Source organism: Podarcis muralis, chromosome 15 (assembly GCF_964188315.1).
Source record: "Podarcis muralis chromosome 15, rPodMur119.hap1.1, whole genome shotgun sequence".
NCBI lineage: Eukaryota > Metazoa > Chordata > Lepidosauria > Squamata > Lacertidae > Podarcis > Podarcis muralis.
The window spans coordinates 28,503,978-28,526,530 of record NC_135669.1 but is presented as its reverse complement, the minus strand read 5'-3'; the positions used below and the strand labels follow the sequence as shown (position 1 = coordinate 28,526,530).

Sequence of the window (22,553 nt, the reverse complement as noted above, 5' to 3'; positions counted from 1 at the left end):
CCAGGATGGGTGTCACAGGATGGGTATCTCACATTCAGCCACGCTCCCCATTCCATATGGTCGTACAATACCTGAAAGTTATGGGGGAATAAAACAGCTCTGCATGCACAAAAGTAATGACTAAATTAACTAAATTGGTCTGGTGAGTAGTGGTTTGGAGCAGATAAATAATTTTAGGATTTGACCTCATGATAGTATATTGGGTGGAGGAGGACTCAGATGGTAATGTGTATTCCTTCACTTACTCAAAAAGGGGCAAGCCAGTCCTGCTGTTTGGGGGGTTCCTCCTGCCCATTCTGTTGAATGGGAACCTGCATCCAATGGGCCCCCAAATCCTGGCCTGAAGTCACAACCTCATATTTCACTGAAGAGACCAAGGTATCCCAGCCAGAATATTTTTATTGAACTCAGGAGTATGAATAACTGCACACACAAAAGCCAGAGTGTTCATGCGTGTCACACGCATTTTAACCTGCTTCACTTTAAAGTATACATGAGCAATGACTGGAACAGAGTTAGTCATCAAACCAAAACAAATGTTAAAATTCTCAAATAATTGCTCATTTTCGAGTTTGAATGTGCAGATCCCAGATCTCACAAATGAAGCAAGTGGCTGGATTCTGTATTTCTGTGGCTTGCAATCAAAGTTAGTCCTACTCAGAGTAGACCCAGTGAACATAATGGGTGTGACCAACTTAATTTAATGTTAATGAGTCTCACAGGCACTGACTCCCTGGGGCTGAGGCAGTTTCAGCCCCCCAAATGTATTTTTTGAGGACGTTGGGCCCCCTCAACTTTCTGTGGGTGTTTGGCTCCGTTCCCTGGCTCCTTGTGTCCTGATGCCATGTCACACACACACAGTCCTCTGGAGAAGCTGGCACCTCTGATGCATCTACTCTGAGTAGAACCTACTTGGCTACAACCTTATGAAACTTGGGCTTATATTGAATGTTAGTCCTCCTCAAAGAAGACCCACTGAAATTAAGGAACATGACCTTACTGTGTCTGCTCTCAGCAGAATTCAACTTTTCATGATTCTTGTGTGTTCTCATCTCTTGAGGATCAGCTACATTTCTACAATTGCCATTTGTTCCGATTCAATGGTAAACAGTGGATTTTCCTAGGGAAAGCAGTGGGACCCCCCCCAAATTGCTCAGACACTGACAGGGAAATTTTGGACCTGTGCCTGGAAGTGTGGATAAGGATAAGCCGATGGAAAGCCCAAAGATTTGCCATACAACAGAGAAAACATGTCATGTGGTGTGTCTTTGTTAGATCTATCTGCATTAAGGATTTAATGGCTCTCTCTGTTGTTCAAAAAAACCCCAAAGCACATGATAGTTCCTTCACGCATGATCCATCTTTCTGGACTAAAGCTAAGAATGGTCTGCAGAAACCTGATTTATCTCCTTCAGGGATTGGGAACCTGTGGCCCTGTGGAAGTTGTTGGTTTCCAGGTCCCATCAGCCCCTGCCAATGGTCATGGACAATGGGAGTTGTAGTCCAACAACATCTGGAGGGCCTCACAGGTCTCCCTTCCCTGATACAGTGGTACCTCGGGTTACATACGCTTCAGGTTACAAACGTTTCAGGTTACAGACTCTGCTAAACCAGAAATAGTACCTCGGGTTAAGAACTTTGCTTCAGGATAAGAACAGAAATCGTGCTCCGGCAGCACAGCGGCAGCAGGAGGCCCCATTAGCTAAAGTGATGATTCAGGTTAAGAACAGTTTCAGGTTAAGAATGGACCTCCGGAACGAATTAAGTACATAACCAGAGGTACCACTGTACTCCATGGACTTTGCTTATAGGAAACAGCATTATAATGAGCCAAGTGGTTGTTCCTTAAAGGCCAGTGTTTTCTACTCTGAGTGGATCTCTGGCAAAGGTCTCTCTCATCTCCTGCTACCTACCTCAGTCCCACTGGCGGAGGAAGGAGGGTACGGGGGGTGCGGTCCACACCAGGTGTCAGCCGTGAGGTCAGGTGACATCGCTGTGCCACTCCCACCCCACACTCGCTGTGTGGACCATGCCCCCGAATGCTCACTGGGTGAGTGGTGGGCAGCTAGGGATGCTGCTGCTGCGGGTGGCTAGTGGTGCCCCCCACTTTCTGTGCGGGCGGCAGGCAGCTAGGGCCGCTTGTCATGTGGACAGCTAGCCCCGCCCCCACAGGCCAGCTAGCCTTGCCCCCGCGCCACTCCGGGTTCCGGGGCAGGTAGCTCTGCCCCTGCTCAAGACCCACCCAACATGGGGCTGTCCTGTTGTTATTGGACTCCAAGACCCATCATGGCTAGATTATGGGCTGAGATTGCAAGGGTAGTTCAAAACATCTGGAGGGAACCTGGTTTTGGAAATGCTAATTTAATTGACTGCTAGGGAATGAGTTTGAGGCTTCCTGCATGCAAAGCAGATGCTCTACCACAAAGCTGTGGGCCTTCTACACTTAGACTCTTCCCTGAACCTTCTGTCATTTAGATATCCAATATTTATGGAAAGAGGGAACTTTTAATCTGCCTGTGTGGGGTGGCTTTGAATTCATAGCAGCGCTGAGAGCAGCGTGACCTGTGCTGTGTTTTAATAAGGCTGTGTTGGTTCTGGTCTTCTGAGGTATTTAACCATCTTCTGCAGAGAAGCTCATAGGCATCCTTTGATTAAAAAAAATCTGCAGCAAGGGCCTGGTCCAGCCAGCCGGGAAAACAAAACTTTCAGTGTTAATTAAGCCCCAGTGGGGGAATTGAGGGTTGGCTCAGAGAAGCTCACCCAGCTGGGAAGTGATTGGGCACACCTGAGACAAGACGGATGCTGGACTTGGTACAGGAGAAAATATGGGCCAGCTGTAGATGTGTGTGTGTGTGTGTGTGTGTGTGTGTGTGTGTGTGTGTACACACACAAACACAGTTCAGGCCAGAAAGTTGAAATGAGGCAGTGATGGCAACCAACTTGGACGGCTTTAAAAGAGGATTAGACAAATTCATGGAGGGAGAGGGGGCTATTGATGGTCACTAGCCATACTGGCTATGTTCTGCCTCTGCAGCTGGAGGCCGCAATGCTTTTGAATATCAGTTGCTAGACACGGCAGGAAAGGAGAGGGCTCTTGCGCTTGAATCCTGCTTGCAGGTTTCCCACAGATTCTTCTAATGCTCTTATGTCTGCAAGCATGACATTTTTGGACCTAATGGCCAAAATTTTGAGGCATGAAGTTTTTCTCCAGAAAGCCATGCTATACGGCCTCGGTCCAGTATACCTGAAGGAGCGTCTCCATCCCCATCATTCTGCCTGGACACTGAGGTCCACCACCAAGGGCCTTCTGGCGGTTCCCTCGCTGCGAGAAGCCAAGTTACAGGGAATCAGGCAGAGGGCCTTCTCAGTAGTGGCGCCTGCCCTGTGGAACGTCCTCCCACTGGATGTCAAAGAGAACAGCAACTACCAGACTTTTAGAAGAGATCTGAAGGCAGCCCTGTTTAGGGAAGCTTTTAATGTTTTACAGACCATTGTATTTTAACATTTTGTTGGAAGCCACCCAGAGTGGCTGGAGAAACCCAGCCAGATGGCTGGGGTATAAATAATAAATATTATTATTATTATTATTGTTGTTGTTGTTATTATTATTATTATTATTATTATTATTATTATTATTATTATTCGCGGGCTATTGGGAGATAGGAACTCCATTTTTTCTTGATTCACATGGAGCCGTCAGCAATTTAGACAAATGTCTGCACAGACTTCATTTAAAGAACATAGGAAGCTATGTTAGTGTTGTCCACACTGATTGGCAGCAGCTCTCCCAGGTTTTAGAGTCTCCCTCTGCCCTACCTAGAGATGCTGAAGGTTGAAACTGTGATCTTATGTCTGCAAGCAGGTGCTCCACCTGGTTGACTCTAGCAACAGATTTATCCCAATTCCCACTGAGATTCTTTAACCAGAGTTGCTGTGGATTTAACCTGGGCTTGTAGGCAAGAGAAACCCAGACTCTGCCACATCTACTGAATTAGTTATTCTGAAATAATTAATTGGTGTCAGTGGTCCATAGGAACAAAAGAAGCTGCACTAAACATAGCCAGCCAGGTCACAGCATCACAGGTGTGTGTGTGTGTGTGTGTGTGTGTGTGTGTGTGTGTGTGTGTGCAGGATTGCACCACTTCCCCAAGCTGCGCTGGCAAGTGGGCAGTGCTTTGTCACACACCGAGAACCCACCATGGGCTCACTTTTCAGTGCTTGCCACTGGGGCTCCTGAAAAGCAATGATTTGGCCCCAAATCCACACAACGGAGCCAGTAATTTGAGCAGGAAACGAGTTTCAGTGAATGTATTACCTTGATGTGTCTGGCCAGCGCCTGCTCTTCATACCCTGTGAAACTGGGGGTGCTCAAAATGTACTTAAGAGGTTCTGGGAATATTCCAGAGTAATGCAATAAAAACTGGCTTTGCCTAGGTTGGAAGGCATCAGCAAACAACAACCAGAAAGGTCACTCGACAGCGCAGGGAAAGGTCGCCCTGTGTTTTCACAGCAGCTGCCTCTGTCTGCTCCCCTGTCAGTCATAGTTGCTGTGGCTGAGCACAGGAAGGTGGGAGCAGGCTGGATTTCACCTTGAATCTCTGGTTTTACAAGGGCGAAGGAGTTGCTTTTACAAAACTAAGATATGGGATTCTGGACAAGGCAATGGGTCAAATGGGCACTAATCATACCCACACACCATGCATTTAATGCACCAGGCCTCCTCACCAATAACCTTGGGAACTGTAGTTTAGCCCCCTCATATATCTACAGTTCACAGTACCCTAAAAAACTATAGTTCCCAGGATTCTTTGGGGGAAGGATCCAGGAGTTTTAAAACATATGGTGTGGATCAGCCGACTTTTTCTTTGGCTATCGGAATTAGGCACTTTATTTGTTTTCGGAATGAAATCTGGTACATTTCCCCACCCCCATTGGATGCAGAAATCTGACGCCAGGCTTCGTGTTCCTAAAGCCATCACACACCAGGAGGTGTGGCAGAACCTCCGTGCCTTACTAGTCTGGAACCCAAGAGCATAGCAAGAGCACTTCCATGTCCGACCAAGGTTTCACCTGGTTCATGGATGGCCAAAATGAAGACCTCCATATGTTGGGTTGTGGACTACAACTTCCACAAGACCTGGCCATTGGGCATGCTAGCTGGGACTGATGGGAGTTAGAGTCCAAAACATCCAGAGAGCAGCACATTGTCTATCCTGGGTCTAGTTCAATAATACACTTCCTATTGGGACAAGGAATGAAGCATTGCCCCATGATTGCCCTGCTGGCCACTGTTAATCAGTGGCATTCTACCCTTATGTACATGGAGGTTCCATCATGACTAACAGCTGCTGATAGACCTCTTCTTCTCTAGGATCTCCCTGTAAAGCCCTGAATCCAATGTCTTTCTGAATCGAAACGTTCTGATGAACACAGATTTCTCCTATTTATTTGAATAACTCAATGCAACACAATGGTTGTTCTTAAGGAATTCTCTCCCCTGCTGAAACTTCCATTAACTCTCTCTTGGAGGCTCCACGAAAAAGCCACTTCTGTGACCTTCGTACTGCTGAGTGCAAGGAGATACACAAAGAAAGTGCATTTGCAAAAACTCTCCTCTCTTTTTCAATTCACTTAAAAAAAAAAATTAAAAGCAAAACTTGAGCCGTTGTGCTCAAGATTACTGCCTGAAACTTTCTGGCACTTGTAAGATTTCAAAAGAAGCCAGTTTGATCCGATTCCTTGCCTTGTCTATTAGGCAGTCGTGTTATTTATAGAAAAGGAGTGGCTGTTGTGCCTCCACAAGCAGCTCCAAATTCTGTCAAGGTGAGCAGAAGGAAAACGGGTCACTGTGAGAACGAAGGACATCAGAAGGTCTTGAGTGCTGGATTGAGCCAAAGGGAGCCTATCTAGTCCAGCATCCTGTTCTGACAGCAGCCAGCCTGTTGCCTTGATGGGAAGTCCACAAGTAGGCCTTGCACACAGCAGCCCCCTCCACAATTATGAGTCCCAGCAGCAGCTGGTCTCTAGGGGCATTTTCTGCCTCTGGGAGTAAAAATTGAACTGCCAAAGCTTCTCCCAATGTTATTGGGGACTGCATTTTGGAGGGAATTTGTCTCAATTTGCTTATATGGGGCAGTAGTCAGCTGACGCATCCTGCCGACGCTAGCATTTCTGCTTGCAAAGCACAACTTTCCCCTCTCTCCTCCCTGCACACCCCCCCTGTGCCCTCCCCAGATCTGCTCCACAGTCTTGGGGGAATCCCTGGAACAGATTTAAGGGGTGCATGGGGGAAGGTGAAGAGAGGGGGAAGAACATTCCACTGTTCAAGCAAGAAACCTTGCACTGTCTAATCTTTTTAAAACAATATAGGATGGTAGTCCTGTGGCAGTGAGTTCCATAGTGCAACTATGCACTGCACTGTGCCTCCTTTTGCAATGGATCCTTCGTCTGACCCATCAGGGTTCTTGCTGTGTTCTCATGCCTGGAAGCATTCGGTCAGCCACTGTGAGAGGACAGAGGAACATAGTGAAGTGCCTCCTCCTGAGTCAGATCATCGGGACACCTGGCTCAGTATTGTCTACATTGACTCTCCAGAGTTTCAAGAATGGTTCTCTCCCATCACTTACCTGGAGAGGGCACTTGAGATTGAACCAGAGAACTTCTGCAAGCCAAGCAGGGGCTCTACCACTGAGCTAAGACCCATCTCCTGCTAGTCCAGCCCCCTGCAAGGCAGCAATGCTTTGCCCATCATGAGGCTCAAACCTTGAGATTAGAGTCTTATGCTCGTAACGACTGAGCTATCAGGTTATGCTCTGCCCCCACAATCAGAAGCAGTGATGCTTCTGAATACCAGTTGCTAGCAACAGCAGAAGGGGAGAATGACCGCTGTGAAAAGGACTTCCCATTGAGGTATCTGGTTGGCTGTTGTGAGAACCAAAGGCTAGACTAGATGAGCTGTTGCCCATTGGGCTGAACCAGCAGGCTCTTCTTATGTTCTAAAGTGAATGGGTGGTGATGGAGAGCAGGAAGAGGGCATGGACCAAGACAAGAGGGCCCCTGCGGGGATGAAGCCCTCAGCAGGGACCCAAGAATGTTCCCCCCTCCTCACTGATGGCCCCGACCATCAGCCGCGCTTTGAAGCTTAAGAGTAAGCAGCAACACCACCCCCTCGCCAGCTCCTCATCATTTTAATTGCGGCTAGCAGGTCCCAGACGCTGCTTCGGGTGGGTGCTCAGACAGCCAATTAAGACCGCGGTTGTTACGATGATTTTTGCCATTTGCGTTGCTTCATGAGCTCCTGTCAGCAGGATTAAGAGCTACAATATAGTCGGCAATCACAGGGGGGTAATGAAGAATATCTAAGCATCACCAGGGTAGCATCAACTGGATCCTAAGATTCAGCTGCATGTGTGAAGTTCATCTCGCCCACTCTTTGACACATCTATCCAGCACAGCGGTGACGGGTAGATTTCAAGTTTTGCAGGATCAACGCTGCTGTTTTGCTGTGACCCCCATCTCCTCTGAGGTCCGCTAAATAACAAGGACCCGTAGCAAAGCAATGTCCCAGGTATGAGGCCAAGCTACACCTGATGCAGCTCTTCTGGCCAGTTTTATGCTGAAGTAAAAAAAGGAGTCATGAGGACCTCATATTATGAACTGGTGCCCTGCACCACTTTCAGCTGAAAAGCAGTCTTTTTCTCTCTCTCTCAGCTGACGCACGGTTGTTGGCACCCTTAGGTGCTATTCACTGCAAAACAGCACCACCTTCATGGGCAAACAGCAGGCAGGGGAGACTTTTTGAGGTGGAAAACACTGTGTGGGGGGCATTCTGAGCTGGGATCATGTTGTAGACAGGGGCCTCAAAGCTGCTTCATTATTTTTATTTCCCTTTAACATAAAAGTGGCTATTTTAAGCATAATGAGAGAGAGAAAGAGAAACCTGAATAATGTGGTGTGCAATCCAACCCTTAAAATTAAGGAAGAGAGTTCCTCAGGATACTATGCTCAGGCCTGGGATTTGTTTTCAGATTTAGGACTAAATTCAGGACGGACAAAATTCTTTTCCTCATTTGTCCCCCAACTTTCTTCATTTCAGCTTCCAATGTGTGTGTGTTTTCATAGAATCATATAATTGCAGGGTTGGAAGGGACCCCAAGGGTCATCTAGTCCAACCCCCTGCAATGCAGAAATCCCTGACAGATGACCATCCAACCTCTGCTTGGAAACCTCCATTGAAGACGAATCAGCTGCCTTCTGGGGGAGTCCACTCCACTGTCAAACAGCTCTTACTTATTCAGGACAGATAAAAGAAAGTATTTCATACAGTGCATAGTTAACATATGGAACTCCCTCCCACAAGAGGCAGTGAGGGCCACTGACTTAGATGACTTTAAAAGAGGATTGGGCAAATTCATGGAGGATAGGACTATTGATGGCAACTAGCCACAATGGATATGTTCTGCCTCTACAGTCAGAGGCACCAGTGCTTCTGAATACCAATTGCTGGAACTACAAGAGAGGAGAGGGTTCTTGTTTGCAAATCCTGCTTGCAAGTTTCCCACAGGCTTCTGGCTGGCCATTGGCCTGATCCAGCAGGCTCTTCTTGCATTTGTAGTGGGAGACTGAGACAATTTGGGAAACATAAAGACTGAAAAGGCAAGTGGGGCTGCCTCTGCTCTGAAGACGTTCTGCTTTGTTCCAGTTATTTGATGAATGACTTGGCTGATTCAATTAGAGAATATTAGAAAGTACCATTTTGTCACCCTTAAGTCATCATTCCATATGATGAAACAGTCTGCACATCGTCTCAGACTTTCTGGCAGATACTGCCTTCCTGCCAAAACTCCCACCCAACCCAGGGTCTTGTTGACAATTAGCCAGCTGTTATTTTTAGTGATGCTGACAAAATTCACAACTGAAGGACATGAAATATAGGCTTGAAGTGCAGAAGCGTTCACTGCCTGGAAATACTCATTCTTATTGCAAAAATTTATCAAGCAGAAATGTGATGAGATCTTCATTAATTGCAGACTACCTTACAGGGTGATATCTTTTTGCAACGGCATTGGTCAGCATTCATCAGAGCCTGGTGACACCATGCTCAGAACCAGGTGATGGAGCCTTTCCTTTCAGATGAAAATATTGCCAGTTGCCAAAATTAGCTTGATGTTTTAATTGGCAGGGACAGAGGAGTGGATCCATGATGTTTCTTGCTCCACCTCATGAGCCCTGCTACAAACAGTTTTCCAGAAGTTTCTTGGGGAAATTCTTGCATGTTTAGTAACTCATTTCATTTCTTGTGTGCAGGGCTGGCCTGCTCATGAGGCAGGCTGAGGCAGTTGCCTCAGGCAGTGGAACCCTCTGCCACCGGTAGAGAAGCGGTGGCAGCAGCAGTGGCTTCTGGTGTGATTTTGTGCAGTGCATGAAATCTTGCCAAAACCTCACTGAAATTTTGCAAGATCTTGGGTACTCCGCAAGATCTCACGTGAGCTCTACAAGATCTCGCCAGATCCTGCCACTGCCACCATTTCATCGGTGCCACTATGCAACCCAGAAAAATAGGATTCAGCAGGGGTAGGGTGGGGACACTTCAGGTGGATGGACTTGATACCTTGATTGTGTGCAGGTATGGGTGTGACCAGGTGTGTAGACATGGGAACCTCCAGCGCCACTCCTGGATTTGGTTTAGGACCTGAGATTCTAAGGCAGTGGGAGACGTAGAACCATTTCCAGCCCCTTGTCACTTGTTCCTTTCCTTTCCCACACAGCAGTGGTAGGACCCGTGATGCGTGGCCTGGTAAAATGGGTGTGGCCTAAGGAGTGTTCTGAGGTCCATATTTCAAGGCCTGTAGGGCCACATTTGACCTCCAGGCCTGAGCTTCCCTTTCTTGCTCTAAGACTCAAAGAGCAGAAGGTAAATCAGGGCCTACCGGTAGATCTCAAGATGTGTTGCTGTAGACGAGGACTTGTCCATGTGAGATGTGCAGAATTAATTGGAAGCTGAGCACCAATTACTTCCCAACATCTGTTTGAAGTGAAAAACAGAGGAACAATATTGACTTTTTCAGAGTCTGAGATCTCAGTCAGATTAATCAGTGCAAATGGGATACGATTGCAAGCCAATTTGGAACTCTTGAGGGAAGGAGAGAAGCAAGCTTATTTGTTTCTGTGCTCAGTGATGGCCGTTTGCTTATCACTGTGTTAGCAAAGCCTTGGGGTTGCAGCCAATCCCTTCCCTACTCAGAGGACAGAAAGCTGGACTAGATGGTCCTTTGGCCTGATCAGGCAGAGCTCTGTGCCCTGCCATGAACTCCCTCGCTGGCCTTTAGGCAAGCTACATTCTCTCTGCCTCGGCCCCTCCCTCAGCTGCAATGCACGGCTAATTATGCTGACCTACTTTGAAGGGTTGCCAGAAGGATTACTGAGATAATGAAGGTGAAATGCATTCAAAACTCTAAAGTGCTATATAAATGTGTGTGTGTGTGTGTGTGTGTGTGTGTGTGTGTGTGTGTGTGTGTTGAGAAGGAAGCCGGCAGGAAGGTCAATGGCCATACCAATCTATTTTAAGAAATGCCAGGAAGGCTGTTTGTATATCGATCTGGAGTTACCTGGGGGACAGATGAGGCAGCCATAAGTTCAGGTTCTTAATTGCTCCATTGATTACATCCTTTTAGAAAAAGAGGCGGGGGAAGCCGGGAGCATTTTGCTCGTAGTGCAACAAGTTCCTGATAAGGGGGATTATGTCAGGAAATCAAGGCATCTGGTCGTGATGTAGGATATGATCTGGACAGGTGTAATAAACTCTGGGTTATGTGGTGCCTCAACCTGGTTTCGAATCTGCACGTAGGGGAAGGACCTGCAGCTAAAAAGTTGGTCGTGTAATTCTAAACCAGTAGGTGCCCTCTTGATCTCTTAATTCTTTCCATTTATTTAGGAACATAAATAATAGAAAGATAGAATTGTAGAGTTGGAAGGGACCCCAAGAGTCATCTAGTCCAATCCCCCCACAAGGCAGGACTATACAGCTAAAGAATCCCTAACAGATGGCCATCCAACCTCTGCTTAAAAACCTCCAGTGAAAGAGAGTTCACCATCTTCCGAGGGAGTCTGTCCCACCATCAAGCAGATCTTACTGTCAGAAAGTTCTTCCTAACTCTGAGCTGGAATCTCCTGCCTTGTCAACTGAATCTATTGGTTTGGGTTTCCCCTCTGGAACAGGAGAAAACAAGCCTGCTCCATCTTCCATGTGACAGCTCTTCAGATATTTGACATTGGCTCTTGACATCCCCTCTCAGTCTTCTCTTCTCCAAGCGAAATGTAGCCACTTCCCTCAACCATTCCTCATAAGGCTTGGTTTCCAGACCCCTGATCATCCTGGTTGCCCTCCTCTGCACACCTTCCAGCTTGTCAATATCCTCCTTAAATTGTGGTGCTCAGAACTGGACACCAGACTCCAGGTTCCCCTCAATATTAGTGCATTGTACAACTCTATTTTTCCTTTATGGAACATTCCACAGAATGGGGAGCCCATCTCCTCCATCATGGAAATCAAAATGTGCCGAGTATGGACGGTTGCACAGATTTAATTGGTAACGGAGTCCCCAAAAGCTCCTGCTTTCTAACACCCTTTTGATGTAAGAGGTTGAACAATATTGACTTTTTCAGAGGCTGAGGTTTTAGTTAGATTAATTAGTGTAAATGGGGTACTAATTTTTACAACCATGCAAAATTATATTTCAGAGACTTTGATGCTAATGAAGGACACACACTGCCTAATTAGAGGAGCGATAGTTAGAATATTTATGACTCTTCCACTCGGGCAGGACAGCAGTGTCCACAGCGCCATCCCATCAGAGACGAGTCTCTTTGATCATCCACGTACCCTCTATGAGGGGAAATGGATTCCTATTTGAAGGACTAGATAACTTTTCAGCACACTTTAAAAAAATAATTGCACTCAGCGTGTGAGTAGACAGAACTTAGAGTTAATAGAATCATGGAACCAAATGGTTGGAAAGGAGATCGGAGCTCAACTTAACCCAATGCAGGATCCACAGTACAGGATTCAACCACAGGAATTTGCCTCCACAAGAGCCAGTGATGGCTGTCAACTTGGATGGCTGTGGAAGAGGATTGGAGAAACTCAAGGAGGAGGAGGCTATGCACATAATGCTTCTGAATACCAGTTGCTGGAAGCCACAAAAGGGGAAAGGGTTCTTGTGCTCCGGTCCTGCTCGAGAGTTTCCCACATGCATTTGAGTGGCTACTATGAGAACCTGGACTAGGCATGGGGTAGTGCCCTTCAAGCCTAGGAGAAACATGCCATCCTCCAGGTCTACCTTTCCTTCAGAACTCTTCCCAGGCCACACCTCTCAATTTGCACCCAAAATTTGTCCTTGAACTCTCATTATAAAGAGGGGAGGAAGAAGGTGTATAGAAACTAGGATAATGTGCAAAGGTAAAATGGGCATCCATTTCCCCTCACACTTTTGCTTCTGACTCCACCCGCAACTGGCATGTGGCTCCCCAGAAGGTTGCACAGAGGGGGATGAGGACCTCAGGCTGAAAACTAAGACCAGAGAGAGCTGGATTCAAATTCACACTTAGCTATGAACAGTGGTGTAGCGTGGGTTGCCAGGACTCTGGGCTGTGCGGAGGGGGCCAGGAGGGAGTTGTTCCATTGTCTGGTTCGCATGGAGAAGCTGTTTTCAATGGAGCCCAGCAATGGAAGTGTGCAGTTCTATTTAGGCTGCACTGTGTGTTGACGTTTTGTGCCTCTAACAATTTTGTGCTTGGGGCAACTGCCCCTACGCGCCCCCATGCTACATCACTGGCCATGAAGCTTACTCTGATCTTGGGTGATGAATCAAGGATGATGATGATGAAGTTATCATCCGCAAACACTTTTCATGTATTTGAGCCATGAATCTTTCACTCCGTGTGGTTTTTAACTTTGGGTGTCATGTCAGCATAGCACATACATGTGTCTCTCTACATTGCTCCCAGAGTGTTCCTGCAGATGGAAGCTGCACATGAGACCTGACCCCTGGGGTCTCCAGTCCACTGCTGTGTGGGTTTTGAAAAAGGGGGTGCGGAGAAAAGTCCCAAATACGGTGGTTGCACTGTAGACAAAAGGCAAAGTCACCGTTCCCGTCTGTCCTCGGTGAAGCCCAGCACTTCTCTCTTAGCACCGCCTCTCTCTGCCTCCGTTTTGTTTGGGGAAACAATTAACTGGGAAAATAAGAAATGCTTTGAGGAGCTCAGGCTGGAGAGAGTCGGCAGCTTCCAAAGCCGGGCCCTTAATGGAATCTGGAGCAGGCAAGGACACGGCTGTGCTGCTTTTGGAGGGACGTCGGGGTTGCCAGGCGCCGCATCCCTGTGCGATTAACTCTGATGCACATGTGCTAAAAAGGAATATCTGAATGACATTATGGAGCAATTACAACTGCTTCAATTGTGCTGGCTCCGAGTGTCCCCCTGAGGTTACAAGGAAGCAGGCTTTGGCAGAAAGGCAGCATTGAGGGCGGTGAAAGCTCTCCATTGTTCCCATCGTGAATGAAGGCTTACGGCCACTGATTTGGCTGTGGAATTCCAAATCAGAATAAGGATCTCCCTTTGGGGCAAGAGCTGTTCCAAGAACTGGCTAGAAGGCAGGCAGGGATTCCCCTAGGATGCTGAAGAACTTGGGAAGTCTCTTTTGCTTTTCCCCTCCATGATTTTATCTCAGGGTCAAGCAGCCACACCAAGACCACAGGTACAGCAACTAGAAAGCTGCCTTATATCCAGTTAGGCCATTGAGCTCAGTGTCGCCCATACTCACTTGCCAGTGGCTCTCTAGGGTCTCAGGCAGGAAGTCTAGTCCCAGCCTCACCTGGAGATGCCAGGGGTTGAAGCTGGGACCTTCTGCACGCAAAGGAGATGCTCTGCCACTGAACTACAGCCCTTCACTGCCTACCGTGGAACGGGAAGTCCCAGGCATGTAGGTATGGTGTTAACAGGCCAGCCCTACCATTAGGCAGAGTAAGGCCACTGCCTCGGGTGGCAGATGGAGGGGCACAGGAATAAGGAGCTGCCTAATCTAGGTCAGAGCATTGGTCCTTCTTGATTGATTTGATTTATTGTATTTCTATTCCGTTTTGCCTTCGAATGAATCCCATAATAAACAGCGACACCAACAATGGAGGAATAATGGTTGTTAAAATTTAGCTGGATTTAGCTGAGATAGCAAAGTTGACATGTTTGATCAGAGAATAGTCGTTGTCAATATTTACTAAAGATTGAAAACCTCTTATAGACTTTTTGCATGAAAAAGAAAAGGAACTTACGATATTTGGATTTCAGGATTGAAGATAATATTGGTTTATAGAAAGTGGTGCTGAACAATTTTCTATTTTTAGCTGACAGATGAAGAATCAGAAGGTCTCTTTTTTATTCTTTTATTCTTTATCCTTTTCCCATTCTTCTTTTTCTTCTTCTTTGCCTTCTCTTCTTCGCTGTTTTTTATTTAGGTTAGGTTAGGTTTTTTTAGCCTTGACAAAAAGATATTTGATGTTAATCTTTGTATTCTTTCTCAGATTTTAATAAAATCTATTTTTAAAAAATAGTAACAACAAAACAGTTACAGTCTCTAAAACACTATTAGCAAACAAGCAACTAAAAAAAATTAAGCTAAACACTATTATGTTGATACACACACACTCCCCCCACCACCGCCCAATGACTCATAATCTTTTACTCTGTTCAGCCTGTTCAGTTCATTAAAACACAAAAACACATCTGCTGCACAAGGAGGGCCCTGCTCTAATATAAATACCAACAGCAGAGGTGTACTTTAACTTATTAGTTATTAAGTTGAACCTGTGCCCCATCCTCCCAACAGGTGATGTTTGAGGTAGTCAGCAAGAGCAGCACAAAAACAGAAGAAATGCAACAACCTCCTTGTCCTTGGGCTTCCTCAGCTGCTGCCCCCGGGGCCTCTGCTGCTGTTGCTGCTGCTGTTGCCAATAGCAATGCATGTCCGGCGGGTGGCAGCTGCAGAAGCTCAGGCTCGATGACCTGGGTCAACACTAAGAGATCTGGTGCCAGGCAGAGAAGCACTCCAGATTGTTAGAAAAGGAACTTTCTCCCAGCTCTACCTGGAGACGACGGGGATTGAACTTGTGACCTTCTGCATGCAAATATAAATATACCCACAACATAACTGGCTGTGTTTAACTATATAAATTCTTTATACATCATATAAACATAACTCTTCTCACATTATCTAATTGAGTGGAAGCAATTAAGGACCAACATTTAGAACAGGAAATACAAATAGATCAGGTCTTCTATACATAATGTCCAAATAGAAGCTTTGGTGTTCCACTTATGTACCAATGAATCAGTTTTTTAAAACATACTGTCCAAATAAAAGCTTCTTGTGTTCCACATATGTCTTAGCAAATACCAGTGTCAAACGTAACAACTTTAAGGAGCAGTACTTGCAAAAGATGAACTTTTCTTTGTAATGTTCCACATCTGCCTTTGCAGATGTTGGTTGTTGTATGCAGCTGCTGTATGCAGGTATCAGACGAACGATACGAAAGATCTTAACATGTGCCTTTGCAAGATATAGTTGTTGTATGCCAGTGTCAGACGAGAAAACTTAAACGTGACAGGGATTCCCGGAATAATACCCTCTTTCACCCTGCCGGGCTTCGTCAGCCGAGCATACTCCTATTTTGTGTATCAGAGACATGGAACGAGTGACATACCAAAGTAGATGCTCTAGCACTGTGATATGAATACATGGGTGTAAGTCGAGCCTTCTGGATGAGGCCCAAAGGGCCCATGTTTTCCAGCATCTTGTTCTCCCATAAGAAAACATGGTATGACTTTCCTTTTGTATTTCCTTTATCAAAGAATTGTGATCCGAAAATGTCCAGGGATTAATTTCTATTTTTTTTACTTAAGGTTCCAACTCTTTGGAAAGCCATAAAGAGTGTATTCTTGAACTGCTGTCATAAACATAAGAATAATAAGTGAACTGTTTATTAAACAAATGTCTTACTCTCCATATATCTATCAAATTTAAAGTTTGAGCCAATTCAAAGAAAGTCTTTGGTGATCTGCCTTCTTTCATACCTTTTTTTTACCTGATCTGTCTTTTTCTAATGATGGAACTCCATTTAAGTCTCCCATTAAAATCATCATTTGGTCCGCGTATTTAAGTAATTCTGTTTCCATTTTTTTGATAAAAAACCTGCTTTTTTCTCATTGGGGGCATATTTTCCCACCAACATCACCTTCTCTCCTTGAATTTTTATTGTATTATTCAGGTGTGTAGTTACTTATCTCCTTAGCCCAGGGTCATATACAGTGGTACCTCAGGTTACATACGCTTCAGGTTACATATGCTTCAGGTTACAGACTCCGCTAACCCAGAAATAGTACCTCAGGTTAAGAACTTTGCTTCAGGATGAGAACAGAAATTGTGCTCCGGTGGCACGGTGGCAGCAGGAGGCCCCATTAGCTAAAGTGGTGCTTCCGGTTAAGAACAGTTTCAGGTTAAGAACAGACCTCCGGAACGAATTAATTACTTAACCCGAGGTACCACTGTATTCCAGGGACAGACCTGGATTTACAGAAGCCATCCCAGTTTCTGATTTGATCCCAGAATGTCCTGGTTTTCCTTAGGACCTCCCTATTTTCATCGCAGAAATGTTGAAAGGTATGAAGTTGCAGTGGTACCCAAGGTACCACTGTATAGGGACACTTGGAGGCAACACTCTCCCCTCCTACAAAAAGATAACACAAGGAAATCAAGAAGAAATTACAGCAGTATGTTAAACCCTGCAAAAGTTAAAATACTAAAACAGCTTAGAATTCCCTCAAGGATGTTTTTAGCAGGCACCAAAAAGCTCATACCATTTATGCCATCATCACCTTGGTTGTGCCAGAATGCGGATGCTTCCTTGACCTACTTATTAGGAGAAGAACCTCGAATACCAGCCCAACCTCCTGCTTCCTGAGCAGGGCCCACTCGCCCGCTTCAGAACATCCTGGGCTTCCTTCCCTCCTCTAGTACATTATTTTTTCCAAAGCAGCCTCTGCACTTCCTGGTTCCTGAGCTTGCTGAGAGCCAGAATGCCATGACTAACACTGTTCGTGCCCAGAAGTCTGCTGTAACAGAAGCCTCCTCTGCCAGCCTGCCGAAAAGCGGTCCAGCTCCGCATCAGACAGGGAGCCGCATCCTTCCTTTTCTCTCTTCCCCAGCATGTTCTCTAGAAGTGGCTTCATCTGCTGAATATATGCTTATTACATTGCTGCCCGACTTTTTCTTCCCATCATGAAATTCAGAGTGAGGCTGCAAACACTGGTTTACCTGCCCGCGAGATCACCTTACCCCATATATGCCCACTCAACCACTTTGATTGGAGGAAATGGCGCTGTTACAGGTGCCCCAAAACCTCCACTCCAAAGATCATGTAGGAACTCAATCTTTCAGTATGGCGGCAGCTACACTTTGGAACTTCCTGCCACTTGACATCATGGTGCTCTTTTCAGCACCTGCTAAAAACATGGTTTTTTGCTTAGACAAGCCTGTCCAGATGTTTTTCGTCTATTGTTATTTTAACTTTGTGAAAGTTTTAAGTTATCGTTAATCTTTCTTATTGGTATTTTTATTGTTCCATCCTTTTTTGTAAAACGCTTTGGGGGGTGTGTGTTTTTTTTTACAATCAGGCAATGGATAAATGTTATGAAATAAGTAAGATAAATAATATATACGACCCAATCCTGAATCTGAATTGGGCCAATTGGGGCTTTGGCTGAGTCAGGTTGAGGCAATCCTGGATCGCTCTGGGTTGGGTTGGATTGGGGGCCCTGGAGCAATCCGGGGCAGTCAGGTAGTGAGGGTACGGGGTGGAGAGAAAGAGAGTCAGGCAGCCACTGCGAGCAACACTGAGCTCTTTGCAAAAGGGCTTTTAAACAGCTCTGCACTGTGCTTTGGCTGCAATCCCTTCACTCTGCCCCTGACCAAGGCTACCCCAATCCATGGTGCTGTTTGAGGCACTCCAAGGGAGTGCTCCCTGCCATTCCATGTAGAGAAGCCAATCAACCTGGCATAATAATAATAATAATAATAATAATAATAATAATAATAATAATTTGTTATTTATACCCCGCCCATCTGGCTGGGTTTCCCCAGCCACTCTGGGCAGCTTCCAACAAAAGATTAAAAGTACTGTATGTACTGTATCAGTCATTAAAAACTTCCCTAAACACAGCTGTAAATTAATCTTGCTTCTATGTTGGTGATGGGATAATGTCCTACGACCTCCTGAGGACAGGTAGCTAGCTTAGGGTGTCTAAGGCAGGCCACATGGCACCCATGTGACTGCCACCCAACATATCTGCTGCCTGAAGCTGTTACCCCACCAAAGAGAACGATAGGGACCCCACCCCTCATGAAGTAGTCACAGAAAATATATGTGTTTGTCCAGTGAGAAAACAGCTAGTGCACTTAGTAGAGAGAAACCAAGGGAGAGATCCTGAGGTTTTGCAGCAAAGCTGCAGGAGGAGCCTTGGCCATTTAAGTCCTTTGCCGTGTCCAAATCATCATATGCTATTAAAACGATCTTCTTGTGCAATCAAATGTCCTGCTTTTGCTTGCCAAGAGGCATGGTCAGTTCATTGATGCTTGTGCTTTTTGTTGAAACATTGGAAACCTTTAAAAATATAAAATAATACTACTACTAATAAGGCTTGTTAAGCAAATCCTTTTTCCATGTCCTGAAGCAATCAAGTATGGAACGACCATGAACTGCTTTTAAACTTTTTTAGAAAAGGAGGGAAGTTTAGAAAAGGAGGGAAGTGTGAGCATCTAAGGCGGCTTAACATTAAATCCCTTCTTGTTCCTTCACCGAATCCCCATCACGACTCTCTCTCTCTCTCTCTCTCTCTCTCTCTCTCTCTCTCTCTCTCTCTCTCTCCTCTCTCTCTCTCTCCTCTCTCCTTCCTCCAGGAATGACTTGCCAGGCTCGGAGCTCCTACATGGACAAGGAAGTGCTGTGGGGCCACCGCTTCACTCCCGTTCTGACCCTGGAGAAGGACTTTTACGAGGTCGACTACAACTCCTTCCACAGCACCTACGAAACCAACACGCCAGAGTGCTGTGCCAAAGAGCTGGCAGAGTCGTTCCGTGAGGGGCACCTGCTGAGCCACCTGTCCAGTGCCAACCTCTTGGGGGGAGAGGAGTCGGAGAAGTCGAAAGAGGAAGAGGGGGAGGAAGAGGGAGTCGTCCAGGAGAAGGACGGGAGCAAAGAGGAAGGCCAGGAGCCGGCGGAGTTGAATGGAGCCAACGGAATGGCAGGGGAGCTGAAAGACAGCATGTCCTTATAACACAGATTTGGGTCGAACTATTGGCAATTCAGGTGCATCTACCAGGGAAGGGGCCCAAGGAGAGCTGAGAAGGTGGACTTAAGACTAGAGGACCATGCTCTCATTTCCAGTTGTGTGACTGAACTCAGACGGGCCTGAACATCTGTTTGGGCTTCTCCCCTCTTTCCTGCAAAATGCAATTACTACAGGGACTTACTCACCACTTTGAGATCCATGGACACCAACAAATGTTCTAGATGAGAAGTATTATGATTGTGATGACCTTAACTAATAGTGACATTTCACAAGTGTGTGCTTTGAATGCCTCTCTTCTGGCAGAGGGAGGGCATGTATTGTGGGGGGGGGGACCCTCTTGGGGGGATGGAATGTAGCTGCAAATCTTCTCCTTCATTAATTTGGTGGATTGTAGACACTAATTTGCTGAATAAAAAGAGAGGAATGGAATATGGGGGATAGAGATACTTTCTAGAGACAGCCAATGTGTGACTTTCCTTTTGAACTGATTCGTGAGGTACATAATTAAACTGTGATGGCTATCAACTTGAATGGTTTTTAAAAGAGGATTGGACGAGTTCATGGGGAAGAGGAATATTGATGGCTATTCAGCACCATGGCTTCACTCTTGGTGCTGCCTTCCCAGGGAGTCCATTCACCACTGAACAGCTCTTGCTATCAGAAAGTTCTTCTCAATATTGAGTTGGAATATCCTTTCTTGTCATTTGTCAGTTGGTTCAGGTCCTCCCATCTGGAGCAGCAAAAAACAAGCTTGCTCCATCTTCCATGAGACAGCCGTGTCATCCCTAAGCCAGGTGACATTAACAGTCCAAGCAAGAAACTGTTGACACCATCTGAGTACTTTAACCCCATTTTCCCCCCTTTAAATGCCACAATGTATTAATGTGATTTCACTTCATTTAGAACTTTCTCACACCAATCCAAGGAGCGCCAAACAGTGACCTGCCAAACATGATTAGCCTCAATATTTCCTCTCTGAAAACTGCTGCGCAAATCCTGCAATTGCTCAGATTGCATCTTGTTTGTTCAGGCTTTTCTTTCCCATTCTTCCTCTGTGGTTGCCCCCTCTTCTGCTGTCCAGCTCTTTGAAATCCAAGCAACAGTAATGTTACACATAGTCATACAGATGGGAATCACGGGGTGAGGAATACATTTATGGTCAGAGAGGTGTCATGCAAAATCTATTCTCTAGTGATCTGTTATTCTCTTCCTCCTTGAAACCTATTCCTCTGTGCAACAGAAAAACTGTAACAATGGGAATTGGACCATACAGGGCACCCAGCCCAGGGCATTTTTATTCAGAAGTAAGCCCTGCGGAGTTCATAAGGGCTTATCCGCTGGTAAGTGTGCCCAGGATGGCATGAGAGAGGGAGGTTGGTGATGAATTCTACACTCTGGTTTACACACATTTAAAGGAGCATATGGGAAGTGTGTGTGTGTGTGTGTGTGTGTGTGTGTGTGTACAGGAATTATGACCAGTATGAATCAGTGTGGCCACAGCTTAAGATGGATATTGACAAGCTGAAAGGTGCACAAGGGAAGGCGACTGAGATGATCAAGGACCTAGAGACCCAAGCATTATGAAGAACGCCTGAGGTAGTTGGGTGTGCTTAGCCAAGAGAAGACTGAGTGGCGATAGGACAGCCATCTTCAAATATCTGAAGGGCTATCACATGGAAGACGGTGCAAGCTTGTTTTCTCCTACTCCAGAGCATAGGACCCGGAACGATGGATTCCCATGGCAAGAAAGGAGATTCTGGTGAAACAGAAGAAGAAGAAGAAGAAGAAGAAGAAGAAGAAGAAGAAGAAGAAGAAGAAGAAGAAGAAGAAGAAGAAGAAGAAGAAGAAGAAGAAGAAGAAGAGTAGTAGTAGTAGTAGTAGTTTGGATTTGATATCCTGCCTTATCACTACCCTAAGGAGTCTCAAAGTGGCTAACAATCTCCTTTCCCTTCCTCCCCCACAACAAACACTCTGTGAGGTGAGTGGGGCTGAGAGACTTCAAAGAAGTGTGACTAGCCCAAGGTCACCCAGCAGCTGCAGGTGGAGGAGTGGAGACGCGAACCCGGTTCACCAGATTACGAGTCCACTGCTCTTAACCACTACACCACACTGACTCTGAAGGGACCCAGAGGGTCGTCTAGTCCAATACCCTGCAGTGCAACCACCCCTGGGTGGGCTCGAACCACCAACCTTCTGGTTAACAGCCAGACGCACTGAGCCGTTATGCCTCAAGTAAGACCAGTATTATTACCCCCATATTCTGTGTGATGTGCTGAGTGTTGGCGGTTTCCCTTAACCCACCGAGTAAGTAAAATTTGAACCCAGGAGTCTCCTAGCTTGCATTCTGATAATACCAAGGTTGCAGGTTCAATCCCCATATAGGGTTAGCTGCATAGTCCTTTATTGTTGGACTAGATGAGACTCAGGGTCCCTTCAGACTCTACAGTTCTATGATTCTTGGCCACTAAACATCAATATCACTAACTTCTGGCATAGCAATTAGTGTAGACTAAAGACGGGGCCATATTCACACCCAGCCATAAAGTTCCCTGGGAGACCTGGGGCCAGCCTAACTCTCTCAGCCTAACCTCCTTTGCAGGGCTGTGGTGAGGACATAATGGGAGGGGGTGATTCTGCATACTTCCCTGAGCTTCTATGAGAAACAGAAGGATAAAAACGTAATAAATCCCTCTACTTGAGTGCTGTTGTTTGAGGGCTGAGCAACAGTGGCCACAGAGTACCAAGTCATGGGAGGAAGGGTTAAGAGAAACCAGGCAGGAGGCAGAATGAAATGGAGTATCTTGAAGCAGAGCGCTGACCAGGAACACCCCACACTGCAACATTTTGTTGCAGCTTCCTCTTCTTAAATAACCCCCAAGAAGCTCTGTTCTCATTGGGATGCCGTTCTCCTGGACATACAACACTTTCGAGGAAGAAATCTTTTTTCCAGAAATAATTGGCAGGGATAAATCTCCAGTGCCGCGTGGTGCGGTGTTCAAACAAGCCCATTCCATCCACCACTGGGTGTTATATCAGAACTGCGTTTTTAAAAATCCCATTGCCAAACCTCAGGTGTTTCTGGAAGGAGTTAAAAAGATCTGCCAAAAAACAAATAAATCACAGCAGCCTCCTGCTCCTTCTCTGAGCTCTCAGGGGTA

At 46.1% G+C, this 22,553-nt stretch overlaps 1 protein-coding gene across 1 annotated transcript in view; it reads left to right on the top strand.

Annotated features, from left to right (window-relative positions):
* KCNJ5 (potassium inwardly rectifying channel subfamily J member 5) overlaps nucleotides 1–19,920 on the top strand; it is a 33,604-nt gene extending 13,684 nt beyond the window's left edge. Inside the window, exon 4 of the mRNA XM_028707325.2 lies at nucleotides 19,004–19,920. Within this exon, the coding sequence (XP_028563158.2) occupies nucleotides 19,004–19,380 (377 nt within the window). The 3' untranslated portion in view covers nucleotides 19,381–19,920. The remainder of the gene's footprint in view (nucleotides 1–19,003) is intronic.
* Nucleotides 19,921–22,553: the final 2,633 nt, after the last annotated feature.